The 17,609-nt window shown below is 44.6% G+C and overlaps 7 protein-coding genes across 7 annotated transcripts; 2 read left to right on the forward strand and 5 right to left on the reverse strand. All coding sequences in view use genetic code 12, as the record gives it.

Moving 5' to 3' along the window:
• Positions 1-99: 99 nt before the first annotated feature.
• PSO2 (Pso2p) lies at positions 100-2,220 on the reverse strand (the record flags this gene model as incomplete). The annotated part of the gene is made up of 1 exon (XM_002614812.2): positions 100-2,220. One exon carries the CDS (start codon positions 2,218-2,220, stop codon positions 100-102), a length of 2,121 nt encoding a protein of 706 aa, XP_002614858.2.
• An 872-nt stretch (positions 2,221-3,092) lies between these two features.
• Positions 3,093-3,758, reverse strand: FOB63_004322 (N-acetylglucosaminyldiphosphodolichol N-acetylglucosaminyltransferase anchoring subunit; the record flags this gene model as incomplete). The annotated part of the gene is made up of 1 exon (XM_002614810.2): positions 3,093-3,758. One exon carries the CDS (start codon positions 3,756-3,758, stop codon positions 3,093-3,095), a length of 666 nt encoding a protein of 221 aa, XP_002614856.2.
• An 834-nt stretch (positions 3,759-4,592) lies between these two features.
• On the reverse strand, positions 4,593-5,591 carry FOB63_004323 (uncharacterized protein; the record flags this gene model as incomplete). Its single annotated transcript, XM_002614809.2, has 1 exon — positions 4,593-5,591. The coding sequence occupies one exon, from the start codon at positions 5,589-5,591 to the stop codon at positions 4,593-4,595; it is 999 nt and encodes a 332-aa protein (XP_002614855.2).
• A 698-nt stretch (positions 5,592-6,289) lies between these two features.
• Positions 6,290-10,849, reverse strand: FOB63_004324 (tRNA methylation protein; the record flags this gene model as incomplete). Its single annotated transcript, XM_002614807.2, has 1 exon — positions 6,290-10,849. The coding sequence occupies one exon, from the start codon at positions 10,847-10,849 to the stop codon at positions 6,290-6,292; it is 4,560 nt and encodes a 1,519-aa protein (XP_002614853.2).
• A 422-nt stretch (positions 10,850-11,271) lies between these two features.
• FOB63_004325 (uncharacterized protein) lies at positions 11,272-11,523 on the forward strand (the record flags this gene model as incomplete). The annotated part of the gene is made up of 1 exon (XM_066102390.1): positions 11,272-11,523. The coding sequence occupies one exon, from the start codon at positions 11,272-11,274 to the stop codon at positions 11,521-11,523; it is 252 nt and encodes an 83-aa protein (XP_065958286.1).
• A 178-nt stretch (positions 11,524-11,701) lies between these two features.
• Positions 11,702-14,545, forward strand: RDH54 (DNA-dependent ATPase; the record flags this gene model as incomplete). The annotated part of the gene is made up of 1 exon (XM_002614805.2): positions 11,702-14,545. One exon carries the CDS (start codon positions 11,702-11,704, stop codon positions 14,543-14,545), a length of 2,844 nt encoding a protein of 947 aa, XP_002614851.2.
• A 575-nt stretch (positions 14,546-15,120) lies between these two features.
• Positions 15,121-16,851, reverse strand: FOB63_004327 (MDR family MFS transporter; the record flags this gene model as incomplete). Its single annotated transcript, XM_002614804.2, has 1 exon — positions 15,121-16,851. One exon carries the CDS (start codon positions 16,849-16,851, stop codon positions 15,121-15,123), a length of 1,731 nt encoding a protein of 576 aa, XP_002614850.2.
• Between the last annotated feature and the right edge of the window lie 758 nt (positions 16,852-17,609).

The following is a 17,609-nucleotide window of genomic DNA, read 5'->3' on the forward strand; positions in this document are numbered from 1 at the left end:
GTAAAATAGATTAATCGAAGTACTGAGATGTAAAGTTTCAAAGAGTTCGCAAGATTCACTCACTGTGTAGAGTAGAGATACAAAGAAGTTTTGGAGAGCTCAGAATCTTCTCTTACTGAGATATATGGAGTCTTCAACATACTTGAAGGAGGAGAAGAGCGACGTTTGTTCCAAAGTTTTGCAAGAATCTCCGTCTAAAGCCCCGAACGAATGCTTATAATGCATTAAGGAAAAGCGTTGGTAATACTCATTTGCATAGGAGCGTGTAATGTCCTCCAACGCTATCATGGGACTGGGTATCAGTAAATTAAGCCGTGACTCGAGCGAGGGAAACAGGTTCGGAATTATTTCTTCGTCCATATCATCAGGCAAGCTGTGTGCGATAGACTGCCGCCTAAGATCAATTTTATTAGATGAACATGTGGGTTCTTCAAGCTCTTCAGAATTGAGGACAATGGATTGACCACTGTTCAGTTCCCTCGATGCCTTTGATTGTGGCAGATATGAGTCGACACTTACAGCAACATGAGAAGAGCTACGTGTTCCCATCATCACCAAATCGAGGGAGCTGTCACTACTTCGAGAATCAGCTTCACTAGTTCCTCTCAATCCAGAACCAAACATGTTGTGGTACCTTGGGTCCTCGAAATCACGCTCGTATTGAGGAAGACAGTGTCTCTTGTAGTATAATTGTTGTTGTTCTTCAATGAAGCGTCTGGCAGAAGTTGTTTTACCACTTGCTAGACTCTCAAGATTCAATCGTAATTTCCTGGCTTTGTTGTGACTATCTTGGGACTTCTGGCCTCGTTCCTTGAAGAAAACCGGAAAATGTGCAACCTGGCGGACGTTGATAATTGCCTGGCCTTCCTTTTCTCTTTTGTCAAGCACGTCTTCTACAAACTTCTTTTCTTCTTCACATTCCCCAGCGTCCCATCGGTCTATAGTGGCAACCGGAAGACCCAACATTGCTCTCTTGGAAGGGCCCCATTGTTTAGTCATTTTGATGTCAAAATCGAACACTGAAGCTGAGCAACATTTCCCAAAGAGGCGGGCCATTACAAACCCATTATGCCACGCCGTTTGTGTTGACCAGCATGGGTAAACCTGTTTGGGCTTAAAACGGGAGACAAAATCAGCACATTCTGAGTAGGACGAGTGCCGAGAGAAAACCAATTTAACATCCATAGGAAGAAGGGATAAATGTTCTTTAGGAAGAAGCCACTGACGCCCTCGAAGTTCAACAACACTGTTTCCAGCGCTTGTGCCTTTTATTGGATTCAAAATTGCCTTCTTTTCTGCTGCTGATAGCGCAGAGAGTGGAAGAGGACAAAACAAGCCAGCCAAGTCCACAATATTGAAATCTATGCACTGGACAATACGAACGGCAATTTGCTTGGACAGTAGAGGCTTCCCAGCAATGAAACGGGGCCTATTTCTTGTCTTGCAACCTAGAAGCTGATTGCAGTACTCCATAGCCCGAGATAACAGAGGACCGTTGAGTTTGTCATGTCGAGCAGCTACGGCCATAATCTTTTTAAGCTTATCTTCTGTAACATCCAAAGACGCCCGGAAATAGCTGAGAATAAATGCCCACGCCTGGTCAAAACCAAGCACGGTGTCTCGAAACTGAAACACGAGATCTGGATCGTCCAAGGGATAGTTTTCCAACCAGCGGATGGCAGCATGGACCCCCAGATTATTTGGCGGCAATTCTATGTACGGCTCGCCTCGGTAGCCGAACGTGGTGTCTAAGTAGATATTGTCTAAGGTCTTGAGCCCGGCCAAATACGGCCCAAGACACGGCAGCTGGCCAAGACTGTCAACCCACCACTTTTCTGCCCGCAAATCACCTGTGCAAAGAACAGAGCCGCCATATTCTCCTTCTATAAGAAACATACAAGATCCAAGACAGTGGTACGCGTGGATTAGAGTAATGACGATTTTCCCATAGACGCGTTGTATCTCAGGCGGAAGATCAACTTCGATCGGCGTATTGTAGGCTACTGCCTTGATCCGAGGAAGAACCGACGCGTATCCCAGTAAAGCTTCGAGAAGAAGACGTGTTTCTGGCGAACAGTAGACTGTACCAGAAAAAGAGCAGTTTAGTAGGCCAACAAGATGGTCCTGGTGGCAATGAGTGAGCAAAAACGTACGGGCGGCAGTATTAAAGCGGTCGACGCCGATGAATGGAAATTCTGCCACGATTCCATCAAAAGACATCTGGCGAAATGGGTCAGTAAGATGCCAATGGGTGCGAAAGTAATGGATGCGAAAAGTAATGGGTGCGAAAACTGTATGGACTAAAATAGGTCCAAGACTGAGATTGAAAGTCAAAGAAGATGTTTTGGAAATATAGACATTATTCATATCTTATAGAGATATCCAGAATGAATTTGCTTTACGTAATGGTGATTATGGAACTTCATGAAACGCTACTTTACTTGGTAGATTCGTAAATATGAGACTGCCATTCAACAAAGCCATTTCTCGAGAAATCAGCTCTATTGAGGACAGTCTTCATTAATGGAGATGGTTGGTGGGAGGAAAGAAGGTTCCGTGGATACTGTAAACTGGGAATCAGTCAACCATTAAGCATGGTTCCTAGAAAGTAGAAAGTAGTGTACTAAAGATGTAAAAGTACAAGTACAAGCTGCAATATCATTGGTCTCGGAAGGCTTAAACTATGGTCTGTCTGAATTATCTGTCTGAACTGTTTTCTGACTTTCACCTGAAGGTTCAGAAAATAACAGCGTATTGGTTCAAGTCTCGGTGTTTCCATTCGAGGAATCGATATGGGAAAAAGTGAGTGGTCCACCATACTGCCTTAATGCCATTTATGTATCTCGCTTTCACAAAGATGAATGGGCAGCAGTCTTTCTATCAGTTCAAACATTCGTTTCCACTTCTCCAAACTGCCATGCCAAATTTGACAGATGGCCAAGCTGATATCAGAGCGAAATGCGAATAATCCAGAAGAGCAAAGATTCGTAGGTTCTTCCATACTAATGTAAATGCCTGAGATCTGATACAATGTGACCCGGTCGTCAAGCGTCCCATCAAAAAATATAAGGGAATTGCCAATGTCCCCACCTCTACACTAGAATGCCATGGTACTCCGCTCTATGATAGCGAAGTGCCAACTCCTTCCATTGGACCACAAACCGATCAGCAATGGGAAATATAAGTCGTCCGCTCAAACTGAGCAGCTTCACACGGGCCAAGGACTCGATGTACACTATGCGCGTGCGGCCCAAGCCCAAAAACTTCATGGCGAACAACACATACGCAAGAACCACACTTGTTCCAGGACCATTGACCAAAAGGACATCCGGAGGGCCCAACACCCAGATTTTCTGCGCTGTCGCCGCGATGGAGACGACAGTACTCACAACAGACAGCAACGGCAGCTCGCCCACGCGCCGAGCCCGCGGCAATTGGACAAAAGTAGAGCTGGACTTCCCGTCCAACGTTTCCAACTTTTCCTCGTACGCCCGTGCCTTTTCGAGCGACGTGGTGTCTCCAGAAGAGACAATCCATGTTCTCGAACAGTTGCCAAGAGGCACAGGGGCCAACATCCGAAGCATTTCGCCCGTATGCCCGCCCGAGCCTAGAAGCACCATAATCGAGCCTTTGAGCAGTTTCTTCGAATTGTCAGCAGCCAGTCGGAAACAAGGAAGCACATATAGGAGCCGGAGCAGAAGGAGGAAAGCAGGAAGAAGAGCGGCGAGCAAAAGCCAGAGCACTGAAAACTCTGGCATTGGAAGGTTAGTGTTGAAGTAGTAGGTGCGCGAAAAACAAGAACGGCGAATAGGCTGACAAGGCCGTTAATTAACATATGAAGGCTAATTGTGAGTGGACTGAAATTCGGCAATGGATATATATAGCTAGGAAACACTTTTTGGTGAACTCAATGATTCGATTAGTTCAGAATCTCCTATCTTTTTCTGTTCGTAATGATGATCTCGCTTGATGATCTCCCTTGATGATTTCACTTCGAGTAACTATGTGACCCATGTATCTCGCATTGAAATGATTCTCTGTTGATTTTATTCATGGCTTCTTATGGAGTAGAAACTTCCTAGGAGAACTAGATTTTGATATCATAATGAACATGAGACTCATGAGCACTTGAATAATTGTAATATATATCTTTGAAAAGTTCAGACTGGAATTGTTTTTGGATTCTAAGCCAACTTCAAGCAGAAATTTCTGAAATGTTAAAGATGATTCTCTTCTACGTTAAGTATCTCTCTTATGTGATTAAATAAAACACCTCCAGCCTTCCTGCAAAAGTCGTCCTTTTGGAGATGAATATATTATTACATCTTTAGAGATCTTTCAAAGAACTTAGTCAAGTAATTAGATCTATATCGTGGTCGATACCATCCCTGAAGTTCAAAATTGTTACCTTCATTCCTACAAATCTATGTAAGCTTTGGTACGTTGATCGATTAGCCATCCTTATATAGTAAACCGTGGCAGCAGCAGCATCTCCATGAATGTTGTATCGTGAAATCTACCTCGCTTGTCATCATAATCTTTGTTCCTTCCTTTTTATTATCGAAGTCTATTATACATGTATTTCCATCCCATCACAACTCAAGGTCTTCGCTTGCTGCCTTGTACCGTTTTTGTTCCGTCTTCTTTTTCTGTTTGGTTCCATTATCTTTCGCTCCACTGTGCTTCACCCCGTTGTCTTTATCTGCTAATTGGCCCATGACCTTTGCCACCACCATGGAAATCTTACTATGCTCGTCATTGGTAGTACCAAGTGGCCGTGGGTTTCCCCACGCAACTCGCACTGGATACCGTTCAAGAATCAAAAGACCTGCTGTGCTTTTGTTTGCGTTCAAACCATTTTCACTCACAGCTTGGGCGAAAGATTCCGCCGCAGCTCGTTTCAGAAACGTCACGTACGCACATTGGGCCCGGTGAACCACCTTGACCGCACTTAGAGTGCCGAAGTTTTCACAGTAGGACGAAAGCACGTACTGGGGCATTTCAGGGCTGAAGCCGAAAACAAAAAAGGATTTTGCGGTTCCATCTTCAGGAACATCCAAATTTCCGCCAAACGGGAGCTTTGCCACAATCTTGGACACCTCTCTATTGGGAACATCGTTCCGCTTCACTTTGGAGGTTTTAGGTTGAATAGCTCCACTGGATATCTTTGACGCGAGCAACTCCAACACGGCCTTGGCCTTTTCTCGCTGTTTTTCCAAATCCGTTTCTTCTTTCTTTTGCTTGGCCTCTAGTTTGGTCGCCACAATTGCCTTGACTTCTCGATTCAGCGTTGAAGTTGCTGGCGCCCATTCATTGCGAATTCCAGCCATCTTCAACGCAGCGTCTCTGATCTCTAAAGGAATCCCATACGTCACATCAAGCATGCAAGACTGACAACAGTTCCTGCTCTGCGCACATGTTTTGCAGAATATGGTCTTTTTCAGTTGTTTCTGCTCTTGCAGGATATTCCAGCGGAACACGGTAAAAGGCCTTGTACAGAGTTTGCATTCTTCGCCAGCAGGTTGACGAACCATCTTTATATGTTCCTTATCACCCAAACATTGGCTGCAGACAATGGGAAAATCTTCCATGTTGGAGGAGATGGAGAAGATGGAGGAGATATCCGATGATGTCCAATATACCGGAGAGAAAAGTAGAAGAGTGTACAAGAGGGAAGAGAAAACAAGATGTGCTTCTCTGAAATCCTGTCTTTACGCTTGCACTTCTCGTTTGGTCGCCCAGGTAGATGTGACCAAAGCAGAATTACAGAGTCGAAGATACTCTACGAAAACGATCCACGTTCAACAAGTCTTTATATGTTAGTAACAAAGTTTTACAAAATGAGGTGTGTATGTCAGGGTTAAAAAGCTCTGATATTATTGATAATCCACATGGTGATTCAGGTGAAGAAATTCGTTGATAATAATTCATCATCATACACTTAATTGTATTCACATACCGCTTAAATGCTAGTGTTGGTGCGACAAACTGTGAAGAAAAATCTGCCTCTTATATATTTTTTTCCTCTGTGTTACCCGGCACATGCATTTTTGGGTGCGAATGAGGGTAGAAGACATACTTCAGTAACGAAATAATACGATGAAGTATCATAATCAGAGATCCATAGATAATCACAAAATTGGGTTTTTTGATAGAGACAAAATGGGATGTAGTATGGAATTATTATAGAAGCACTTTTAAATCACATGATGATTTTCATAGACCATACGTTGATGTACTTACATGGATTCTTGTAGAAATGATGTTGCGTATAATTTGTGTACGCATGCTAAATGAAATATCCGAAACTCTTTAAAAGTGTTTGCAAATTGTCCAACTGTGATTTAACTCTCGGAAAGCCAGTGCAGAAGGTTTTGTAATTCATCACTTTCCGGATTGCTGTGTCGACATGGAGATTGAAGGAGCATGTTTGAACCATGTCGGGATGTGTAGAAAGGAAATGGGCAAGGTTCTGAATTTCTTGGACAACACATTGCTCGAACCTTTGGCCATCCCGAGTCGAGATATCTATGTAAGGCAAAATTGCCCGAACGAGAGTGCCGTGGAACGAAACTTCGTTGATGAAAAGATTTGAGCGTTCAACGTCAAACATTTCGTTTTGCTTTTCTGCAATGGCATCGTTCAAATTGTTAATGAGCGTGAAAATGTGCTCTGTAAGTATGGTGATGGCGTACTTACCAAACTTTGAAGTGAAGCTTTGGAGGAACTTTTTTGCCACAAGCGTAGAACAAATGTTTGAATCGGATGAAGCTGTGAGTAAAGCGGATGCCAAATTGCGGATTCTAGAACTATCGTCGAAAAGCTTGCGGAAAACAAGAAATTGCATTCTCGCTACGTTAGCCGATACAACGTTGTAGTTCGCAGCAATGAATTTACCAGCGGCCATGACTGCAAGCTCGATTTTTTCTTCTGGCTGATGGTCATCGGCAAAACTAATAACAGACTCCACGAACCATGTTACCCCCATTGAGTCCTGCGTGTCACCTGTGATAACCAACCACCTTTCAATCATTTCATCGGGCCATTTGGCTTCGGGCGTGATTGTATCAGACACTGTTCCTCCCAAAGATATGATCAATTGCAAAAATGTAGATTTAACAGGAGTCCATAAATTCGTATCGTTGATCATGCTTGCAAGAAGAGTTTTCATCCTGGTAGGTTCCTGAACCAGTTCCGGATGCTCGATAAAAAAATTGGCACATGCTAATGGTACTTCGAAAACTGAAGACGCTTGCAAAAATTTCCATGTAAGCTGGCGAAGAGTGTTGGTTTTCTCTTTGGCGTAGTATTCCAAAAGAATTACTGATGCTTTTGACAAATAGAGCTGCTTGGTTCCATCAGGATACAACAGATACTTCAGCAACTCAATCTCCTTCAAAACATGCTCTGCAAGTGTTTCTGCGGTTTCTCTTGACAATCTTTGTGTAACCTTCAATATGTGCAAGTATGCAGAGAGAATAGAAAAATGCCTTTTACCAGTGGAGATGTTGTAGCGGAATTGCGATTCGACACTTTTAGATACTTCGCTTAAATCGACAGTTTCTGGCACCCTTTTCAAACATTCCTTGATGCAACAAAGGGCTCCGTGTACCTCATTATTATTTGTACTTTCGCTAGCACAAATGAGCAATTCAGAAATGCAGTCTAGTAAACGAGACTCATGAAGCATTCTGCTGATCAGTAAAGCAGACATTTCTCGAATCTTCCACAGCTGATGTTTCAAAAACGTTTTCTTGAGTTCGTCGATGAATATATCAAGACTGAGATCAGAGGAGATAAAGGTATGCAACCGGGAGAGTACAGCAAGAATGGGTATTACCACATTTGCCTGATTCAAGCTGCGTGAAGCTCCTAATTTCTCTCTCAAAATCTCTTTTATTCCAGGATACTTGTGGAAAAAAAGAGATGCATTAGTTCCTGAAGCACCATCAGTTACCGTGCTGGACCCAAATAGTTTTCCTTGTAAAGAAGTGAAAAGCATCACAGCTCCATTTTTAATGGCCCATGTCGGGTTGTCGAGATTGCTGAGGGAAAGTATTAATGCATCATTGATATAAGGAAGTACAGCAGAGCCCAAGGCGGAATCACTGAAAATGTGTTTGACACAATTAAAAGCATGAACCTGTGGAAGATCCATTTTTTCATCAGCCGAAGAAGTATGTTTGAGATTTGCGATTCCCAAAAGCTCATCAAAAGTGATCTTTAAGAATTCTTGGAGTGTTTTTGGGGCTGATACTGAAGCATCTAGAACACCGGTTATCAAAAAGGGCAATCCGGCAGACCTTCTGGATACAAGTTGCGTTTTGGTTTCAATGAGCCTAATATTGGAGAGGAGCCATTGTTCTGGTTTATCAGAAAGCGACGAGTCCAAGCATATTTCACAAGCTTGAACAAAAGTAGGGAAAATAGCCAGGAATGCCCCTCTATGAGTGACATTGGTAAGCTGGCTAATGACCATATCACAAAGGGAAAGAAAATGGTCCTCACTCAAGAAAATCCATCCGTGCTGATGATTGAGAGCCATTATGGTTCTAAGCAAGAAGCTGGACTCCTTAATTAGACGCCATGAGTCTGTTTCTGTGTCGCTGTCGACTTCCGACGGGGCTAAAGCCATCAGGTACTTGAGCATGTCCCAAATTTGTAGTATAGTCTCCAGTAGTGATACAATAATGGACGAGAAGTAGTCCTTATGAGAGAGAAGTGTGTCTTTCTCCAAAGATGAAAAGATGAGGGCAAGTGTGGTAAAGTAACCATGCGAGGCACCACCAGCCGAAATCTGCGCATTCAACCCTTGGACAAGAGCATTTGTTGTTTCAAAAAAGCTAGTGTAGTCACCATGAAGCTGATAAATGGTGGTCACAGCCAGAAATAGCTGCGCTCCACCTTCACTTTGACGACCTTTTCTTGAGCTGAGAAGCGCCATGGAATTGGGGAGATTTTGCAGTGGTTGCTTTTGGATTGTTTCTTTGAAGACAGCGAAAGGTGTGCTGAAAAGCAAAGTTTTGGCATGCAGACGGATATCCTCGTAGTTGTTAGTGGTGAACCTGAGGAGGAGGTCTGTGAGATGAGTGTCGAATATGATGAACACTTTATGAGGACGAGAGTTTTTTGACCGAGAAACGCCATCAAAGCCTTGGGAGACAAAGATGTCGAGAAAATCAAAGGCGAGGCAGAGCTGGGAGTATGTAGAGTCGGGGATAAGAAGTGAAAGGATGAAGTTTTTGAGGAAGCAGAGGGCGTCTTCCACCTCTGCTGGAGTAGACTCTGGGGCGATAGTTTCTGTCTCTATGAGCTGCGTGCTGGTTTCTGCGTCTGTGAGCTGCGTGCTGGTTTCTGTGTCTGTGACCTGTTTTTTCGTTTCTGTGACTTCATTGAACTCCAATTTCTGTGCTTGCTTTGGGTCGATCTCCATAGCATCGGAGACGCCATTGCCCTTGAGCTTTTTTCTGCCCGCCAGCTGGTGCTGGGCGTCTTTCCTTTTCAGACCGGAGCTTTTTTCATCCAGACCAGAGCTTTTGTCATCCAGACTATTCTTCATTTCCGCACGTCTGTCGCCCTCGTCCTTTCTCGCCCTGCGGGCAAAGTCCCGCATGGCCAAGACAGGCCGGCGGAGAGCGGAAAGTAGCCCCGTCCGATCCGAGGGCGTTTCACAATGGCGAAAGAGCGCATCGAGCAAATCGGCGTCTTGCAACAACTGGACGGCCCATCGAGGCGCCGCGCCCGCCCGAATTCCGGCGAGCGCCGCGCCTAGCGCCGCATGGCGAACGTCGGCGTGCGCGTGTGTAAGCCAGGCGCGGAGCTGCAGTGGGCTCACGGCGCCGCTTGAAACGGCGTCGAAATGGGCGTCGATGGCGCGCCCGGCCTCAAGCAAAGCCAAAGCCGAGCGCGCGTCCAATTGCAAAGACGCGGCCCACTGGGCAAAATGCTGCGGATAAGGGCGGAAAAGCGCCGGAAGCAAGTGCGCCTCGACGTTGGCCCGAAGCCGTGGGGATTTCAACCCGCGCACAAGCTCGGGCGTCCAGGATGCGAGCGCCTGGTCGGGCGGCGAATGCAAAAAAACTGCTGCTGCAGCACGGGCCGCCGCGTGCGCCACGGCGTTCTGGGCCATGGCATCGACGCACTGGGAAAGAAATTCGGGGCGGTGGGCGCGGACTTCGAGGCGCGCCGCATGCAGCGCGCGCAAGAGCGCTTCGAGCACGGCGTAGGCGCCCTTCTGGGTGCGCGGCAACTGCAATGCCGCGCGAAGCCACACGCAGAGGAGGGGCGGCGCGATGCGGCCGGCGAACAGAATGAGGCGCGAAAGAAGCGCCGAAACGGCATTGGCAAGGCGCCCGCGCGCATGGTGGAAGTCGCACACAAACGAAAAGAGCCTTGTAAGAAGCTCCGGGTCGACTGTCTGGAGGTAGGAAAGAGCGAGGGGATTTGCGGGGGGAGGATCTGCTGGCGCACCGGATCCAGAGGCTTTGGTTCTCTGTCTCGTTTGTCTTGATTCTTGTGGTTCTGTTTGTGTTTGCGTTAGTGTTTGTGTTCGTGTTTCTGTTTCTATTTCTCTTTCTGTTTGCGTTTCTGTTTCTGTTTCTGTTTCTTTATTTGTTTCTGTTTCTTTTCCTCTCTGACTTATCCTTTCTTCCTCGGGCCCCGCCCATTGCGTGGCTCGGAGAAACCAGATGGCCAATGTATCCACCAAAAGAACCGTTTCCGCATCTGACGGCTGTGCCTCGAAACGGGCCGCAAGTTCGCTCAAAAGACCGCAGAACTTTTCGGCTCCAATCTGCTCCGGGCCATGTGCTATCAAGTCCTTTTTGATTTCCTTGGTCGAAGAAGTCATGGTGTGGAGACTTTTCGCGATGCGCGCATCGTCCTACTAAGTACAATTGGTTTCTATACCATTATTGAAATTGGCCCTTTCGCCGTGGCTTTTTTGGTACTTTCACGGTGGCGTTGCCTTAAACTCTAGTCGTCTTCTCTACTTTCACTACGTTCGCTACTGTAGATAAGTGCTCTTTTATGCTACCAAACCATCGAGCTGGCATCATTTCAGATATCCACATCTAGACCCCATTTGTTCGACTCAGTTCTTTTGGCCAGTTTTTCCATTGGCTATTTGTTTTATTGTCCAGTTGTGCCATTAGCTAGTTAGTCCATTGACTTAATTCATCTATAGTTTCCCTACAGTTTTCAAATATGGTTTTCCACGTGACCCAAGCCTGCTAATCGCGATCTTCTACACAACATTTAGTATACATCCTCATGTCCACCTTGAAACTCGAAAAGGAGGACTTTGCCCCCGACTCCCGGTCTTTTCCAAGAAAAATATGGGATTTCTACTACCACCATTTCCCTTTCTACATGTTGACCAACATTGAGAAGATCTGGTTGCATGCTTTCCTCGTCACCTTTGTCACCTTTTTTGTGTTTGCCATATACAACTTGCCCAAGTACTTTTCCTTTGTGTTCAGCAGAGCGTATTACTATTTGACTGGGACAGATGTGGACCTCTAGTGTATATTATAATGGGAAATTAATGTGTTGCCCGTGTAGCCTGTCTGTTGACTGGAGGCCAATGATTGTTGCTGGTATTCTCGCTTGATTCTCGCTTGATTCTCGCTTGATTATTCTGTGATCTGTATTCTCTGATCTGTATTCTCTGATCTGTATTCTCTGATCTGTATCCTCAGATCTGTATTTTTTGGTTTTGTCTGTCCATTTATGTATTGCTTCGTCTGTCTCTACTTCATATTCAGTGCGACCTACTCGTCTTATGTATAAAAATGCCCAGTTCAAGCCGCCCCGTCTTATCCGGAAAACGCCGCCGGAGGAAAGTCTCTTTGTCCCGGATTCAGAGCGCCCGGCCCGCCGTTTGGGGAGTACGCGTCGCCTAGAAACCAGATCCAAAGACACCGAAAACAAAGAGACGCAAGAGCCCAGAGAAAGAATAGAGAGCGGGAATGCCCAAATAGACAATAGCGGCGATACAGATACCAATGAAGTGAAAAAGACTCCCATCTCAGAACCAGGACTTGCCGATCCTCCAACTCAACTACCTTCCAGTACCGTCAAGAGACGCGTATTGAATAACGCCAATGGTTCCAGTTCTGGTCCACTACATACAAGGATCCACCTCCACAATCCACTTCTGGATCAACAAGACTCCGAATTGCCAGGCTCCGCTAAGAGAGCCAAAATGTCTCCTCGTTATTACACGGTACAATGGCGGAAACGCTCGAACCGCAAACATAAGCCATGGGAAGGTGACGGCGTTATCGTTGTTTCTGACAGCGGGTCGGTTTTGAAGATAGAGAATAAAGGCACGTACCGCATCGTGGGTCGCTCCAAAAGTACCTACACAGACGGCATTTTGCGTTTTGGCACTTATGAGGCCGAGGTGGACTGTGAAACCTCAAAGGAAGAACTCGTCCAGCAAAAGGACGAAAAACCGGCTCTACTGTCGCTGCCTCTTCGAGATTCTGCTCCTATGAAGAAACATATTCCACGCATGGCAGGCCCAATATCTGCTCCATCTCCTACACCTAAAGTAGATGTGGTTGTTGAATCAGCAGCGCCATCCCTAGTTCTTCCAGCTCCGAAAATCCCCAATGCTAATGACGTTTCTGTTGATCCGCTCTTGACTAAACATCTAAAACCGCACCAGAGAGACGGCGTGTCATTTGTCTACTCTTGCCTTTTGGGCATGCACCAGCCTAATTACTTTGGAGCGCTTTTGGCTGATGAAATGGGTCTCGGGAAAACATTGATGACCATCACTGTCATCTGGACTTTGCTCAAACAGAGTCCTTTCCCCGGCCAGAAAAAAGTGGCTTCTAAGGTTCTCATTTGCTGCCCCGTGTCTCTTATCGACAATTGGCGCCGTGAATTCACCAAATGGCTTGGAACTTATCGCATCGGTGTTCTTTGTTTGAACAACAAGCAAGTGTCTCCAGCAAAGGATAAAGACGATATAGTGAATTTTGGCAAAAATAACGTATACCAAGTGCTAATAATGAGCTACGAGAAAACTTTGTCTTGTTCAAAGGAACTAGATGCGCTCAACTTGGATATTTTGGTTTGTGATGAGGGCCACCGCTTGAAAAGCGGCTCCAATAGAGTATTCAAAGTTTTACTGGCTTTGCTGGTGGAAAAGAGATTGCTTCTCACAGGTACACCTATCCAAAATGACCTCAATGAATTTTACACCATTATCAACTTTATTAACCCCGGGATTTTGGGCACTCAATCTGAATTTCAGAAGAATTATTTGCGGCCTATCTTGCGGGCTCGCGACGTGAATTGTCATGATTTAGGAATCATCAGAGAAGGCAAAGATAAGTCTGCAGAGTTGATTCAATTGACTAAATCTTTTATTCTCCGGCGCACTAAAGATATTATCAGCAACTGCTTAACTAGAAAAACGGATGTAATAATTTTTTGTGCTCCAACAAAAGTCCAGAAACTGCTTTTCGAAGCGGTTTCCAAGTCATCAAAGTTTAACTCCGTGATGAGATCAGAAACCAAAGATGTGCTTTCGATGATTCTCATGTTCCGCAAAATCTGCAACTCTCCCTCCCTTTTGCACAATGATCCTCTTTTTGCCTCGTTTCTTCACGACACTGAATTATCGTCGTCATCACTTTCATCTAGAACTACAGGTAGCAAAGTCAATGTACTTGTACCTCTTCTACTCGAGTTCCGAACAGTGGGAGAAAAAGTGGTTTTGGTATCAAACTATGCCCAAACCTTAGATTTCCTAGAGACTGTGCTTCTGAAACTCAATCTTCAATATTGTCGTCTCGATGGAAGCACACCAGCCAAGGTGCGAGATAAATTGGTGCTCGACTTCAACAAGTGCCCGACTCACAAAATCTTTCTTCTTTCGGCTAAAGCTGGAGGCGTTGGACTTAACTTAGTTGGAGCTTCGCGGTTGATTCTTTTCGATAACGACTGGAACCCGCTGGTGGATCTTCAAGCGATGGCCAGAGTTCATCGGTACGGTCAAACAAAGCCAGTTTTCATCTACAGACTTTTCACCACTGGTGCTATCGACGAAAAAATCTTCCAACGGCAGCTAATGAAGAACAATTTGAGTGACATGTTTTTGGATGAGAAGCTGACTTCGGCTCTGAATATTTTCGACTTTGAAGACCTAAAGGATTTGTTTACTATTGCAGACACAAACTGCAACACACATGATTTGATTGAATGTGATTGCGAAGGAACAGGTGAGGATATTGATTTAACTCAAGCTGAACCAAAGGACACTCAAGAAGATGAGGAGCTCCCGTCTTCAGGCTGGATGAGCGCTTTAGAATTCAAAGAATTAGATGGCACCACTGCTGCTAAAAGGCAAGTGATGCGGACGGCACTTTCCAATTATAGACATTTTGATCCTTCCGTGTGTGCTGAATCGATCGACACAGGTGATGATATCTTGAATAAGTTGATTGTAAAAACGAAACAGGAGAAGACAATCACATATGTGTTCACACATGTGAGTCTGGAAAAATGTCTGGCGAACTTGACCTACTAAAAGGGGAGCTAATAAATTCCAAAGAACCAACTGAAAGTGTCACCAAAGGAAGCTCCAATGCAACATAAGATACACAAAGTGAGTAGAATTTTTGAAGGGAAATAGGAAATTATTGCCTAATTCTAAATGTTGACTGTCATAGAGACAGTTGAACAATATAATAGCATCGTACTTAGTTTATGGTAATCCCGAGACCAAACTAAAAGGAAAGTGACCTTTTCTTCTCATGGAAGTACCTCAATCTTTGAACTTTTACTTTACTTACATAATGAAGACTTGAAAATCCAAGTTGGTCCTGATTTCATTGAATATAACTTAACTAGAGATGCTAGAGATACTGATGTAGAATTAATTTTAATTGATAAGTATATTATTAATGATAAAGGTAATAACTATAAACTTCTAAATAATTCTAATAATCATATTAATCACGAAAGAGCCCTAACTCAAGCATGTGTCAGCAGCTGCGTCATGGCATTAATTAATTTATGTGTGGGTTTAAAACAATATATCCCCAAAAGTCCCATCAACTAGAGACTATATTCAAATTGAAGAATTCACATTTCTGTGCTTCCTTACTCAGTAGCGCTGGATTCGTCTTTGGCGTTTTCTTCAACAGTATCATTTTCTGCCGCTTCAACAGAATCATTTCCTGCGGCTTCTGGTTCTGCGTTCTTCTCGTCTCTTTCTTGAGGCTCAGCTTTAGGTAAACGCTTATTTGTGATGAAACACAGGGCAACAACTGCAATAGCAGAAAAGCCTAGGCTCATGTAGAAAATGTTTTTGATGGCCAGCATCAACTGGGTCTTCAAGAACTTTTGTGCTGGAGCAGACAACTTTGCAATTGCTGCGGTGGAATTCACAATAGCCCGAACGTCAATTGTGGACAATTCTTTGACTATTTCATCTGGTTGTTTCTTCAAGTTTTGGTGGACCTTGTTCAAATATGATGCCGAGTATACTGCGTCAGCCAAGTTTGCAGCTAATGCTCCGCCAAAAGACCTCAAGAAATTTGCAAAGGTTGTGGCCAAGATTGTTCCTCCTGGTGTCTTGGGAGCCGGAATCTGGGCACTGAGCATACAAGCTTGCATGAGGCAGCCCATACCTACGCCCAAGGGAATTAAAAGGCCGATTTTTTTCGAGCTTGAAGAATCCACATCAAGAAGGCAAAGCAAGCCTGCGCCGATCATGGCCAAAAATGCACCAAACACAACAAAAGGTTTCACGTAGCGTGTCACCTTACAAGCAATAGCCGATGAAAAGGAGAAAAGCACCACGGAGATAATAAGAGGTAACAAATGGACACCAGATTCCCAGGCATTGGCATCATGAATGACCTGGAAATAGACGGAAAGATACAAGATGGCAGAGATAAATGAGGCGTATGATCCAAAGAGAGCTAAAGCCGACGCTTCAATCTGGAATACTCGAAGCACTTCCCACGGCAACATTGGGTGCTTGGAAAACCGAAAATTCCAAATGAAAAAAATGATGGACACAACACCGCCAACAACAAAGCAAGTAATCACTGCAGCAGAATTCCACGCATATTGCCCACCGGCACCAAAAGTCAAGGCTAAGAGAAAAACAACCAAGCCAGCAGAGAGAAGAAGAACTCCAGGATAATCAATCAACTTGAGTTTTTCTCTGATGCTACCTTTAGCCTTGGGAGGGTTGTACACAAAGACAAACAACAGGAACGCAGCACCACCCACAGGCAAATTAATGTAGAAGCACCATCTCCAAGTTACATGCGAGGTGAAGGCTCCTCCAATCAACGGTCCCAAGACAGATGCCACAGCAAACACGGTACTCAAAATTGCCATTCCCATAGGCCGTTTCTGGATTGGGAGAATCTCTGTAACGATAATAAAGGCAATGCTTTGGACACCACCACCTCCAATACCTGCCAATACTCTTCCGCCAATTAAAATGTTCATGCTACTAGCAAGAGCACACATGAGCGAGCCAGCCTCAAACAAGACAATGGCTGCCATCATTGTGACTTTGCGGCCGAAAATAATTGAGAGTTTTCCCCATACGGCCACCAAGACTGCCATACTGATGAGGAATCCAGCTGAAAGCCAGCCAATTTTGTCGAATGCATTGAACTTGTTTCCCACCGTGGTCAACAACGTGGCAATGATGGTTTGGTCCAAAGCAAAGAGAAAGAAACAGGCAAAAATTGCCACAAAACAGAGGATAAGCTCTTTGCCTTCAAGATACATTTCTTCTCTCTTTGTTCCATCGCCGGCATCACTTTCAAAGTACGCTTTGGGCGCGTTTTCTTCTGTAGGGTCAGACATAATTTCTTTGTTTCCATTCAATGGCTAAAGCTTATTGTTGTTGATTTGTTTCCTTAGTGGCTTTCCCATCAGCCATATATATACCTCCAGCCGTGGTAGAATGGCATAAGTAGTAACGCCGTTTAAGCGGTCGTACATGATACGGATTTGACACCTTGAGTGACATGTTGGTCGCATTTACGGGAATTTATTACTTCGAAGCATCCTGTTGGGCCTAGATATGTGGATTGGGCCAGTACGGTGACATTTGTAACTTTTTCTGATTAACTTGGGCACTTTTCGTCCTTCAATTGGGCAGGTATGTGTTGTTTGCCATCCCCTGCGTGTGGCGTAAATTTAACCGACCGCACATATTCGCGAAGGTTCGAATATTAAGAGATGGATTTGTTGATATCCACCTCTCTCGTCCGGATCCCAATGATAAGAAGTCCGTGAATCGGAGCCATTCAACTTGTCGCCTTCAATTCGAGGCCGATTGTTTCATCTATTTGAGGGCATCTTCAATTATTCATGGAAGATGCAAAGTAGGCTTACTTAAGGCAAAGAAAGTATGTGTATGAAGGTCGCCTATAATCCATAAAATGAGACGCGACGCAAGATGAGATAGGAAGCAAGATGAGATAGGACACAAGAGAAAGTTTTGGACTACAATTGACTCCTGGATGTTTATTCGTATATTGCACAGTCAGAATTTTCTTACATTCCATCCTGGAATACGAACTATTAAGTTTAGACCGCAATTAATGGCTGTTGGGATG

The sequence above is a fragment of the Clavispora lusitaniae genome, assembly GCF_014636115.1.
Source record: "Clavispora lusitaniae strain FDAARGOS_655 chromosome Unknown tig00000187_pilon, whole genome shotgun sequence".
NCBI lineage: Eukaryota > Fungi > Ascomycota > Pichiomycetes > Serinales > Metschnikowiaceae > Clavispora > Clavispora lusitaniae.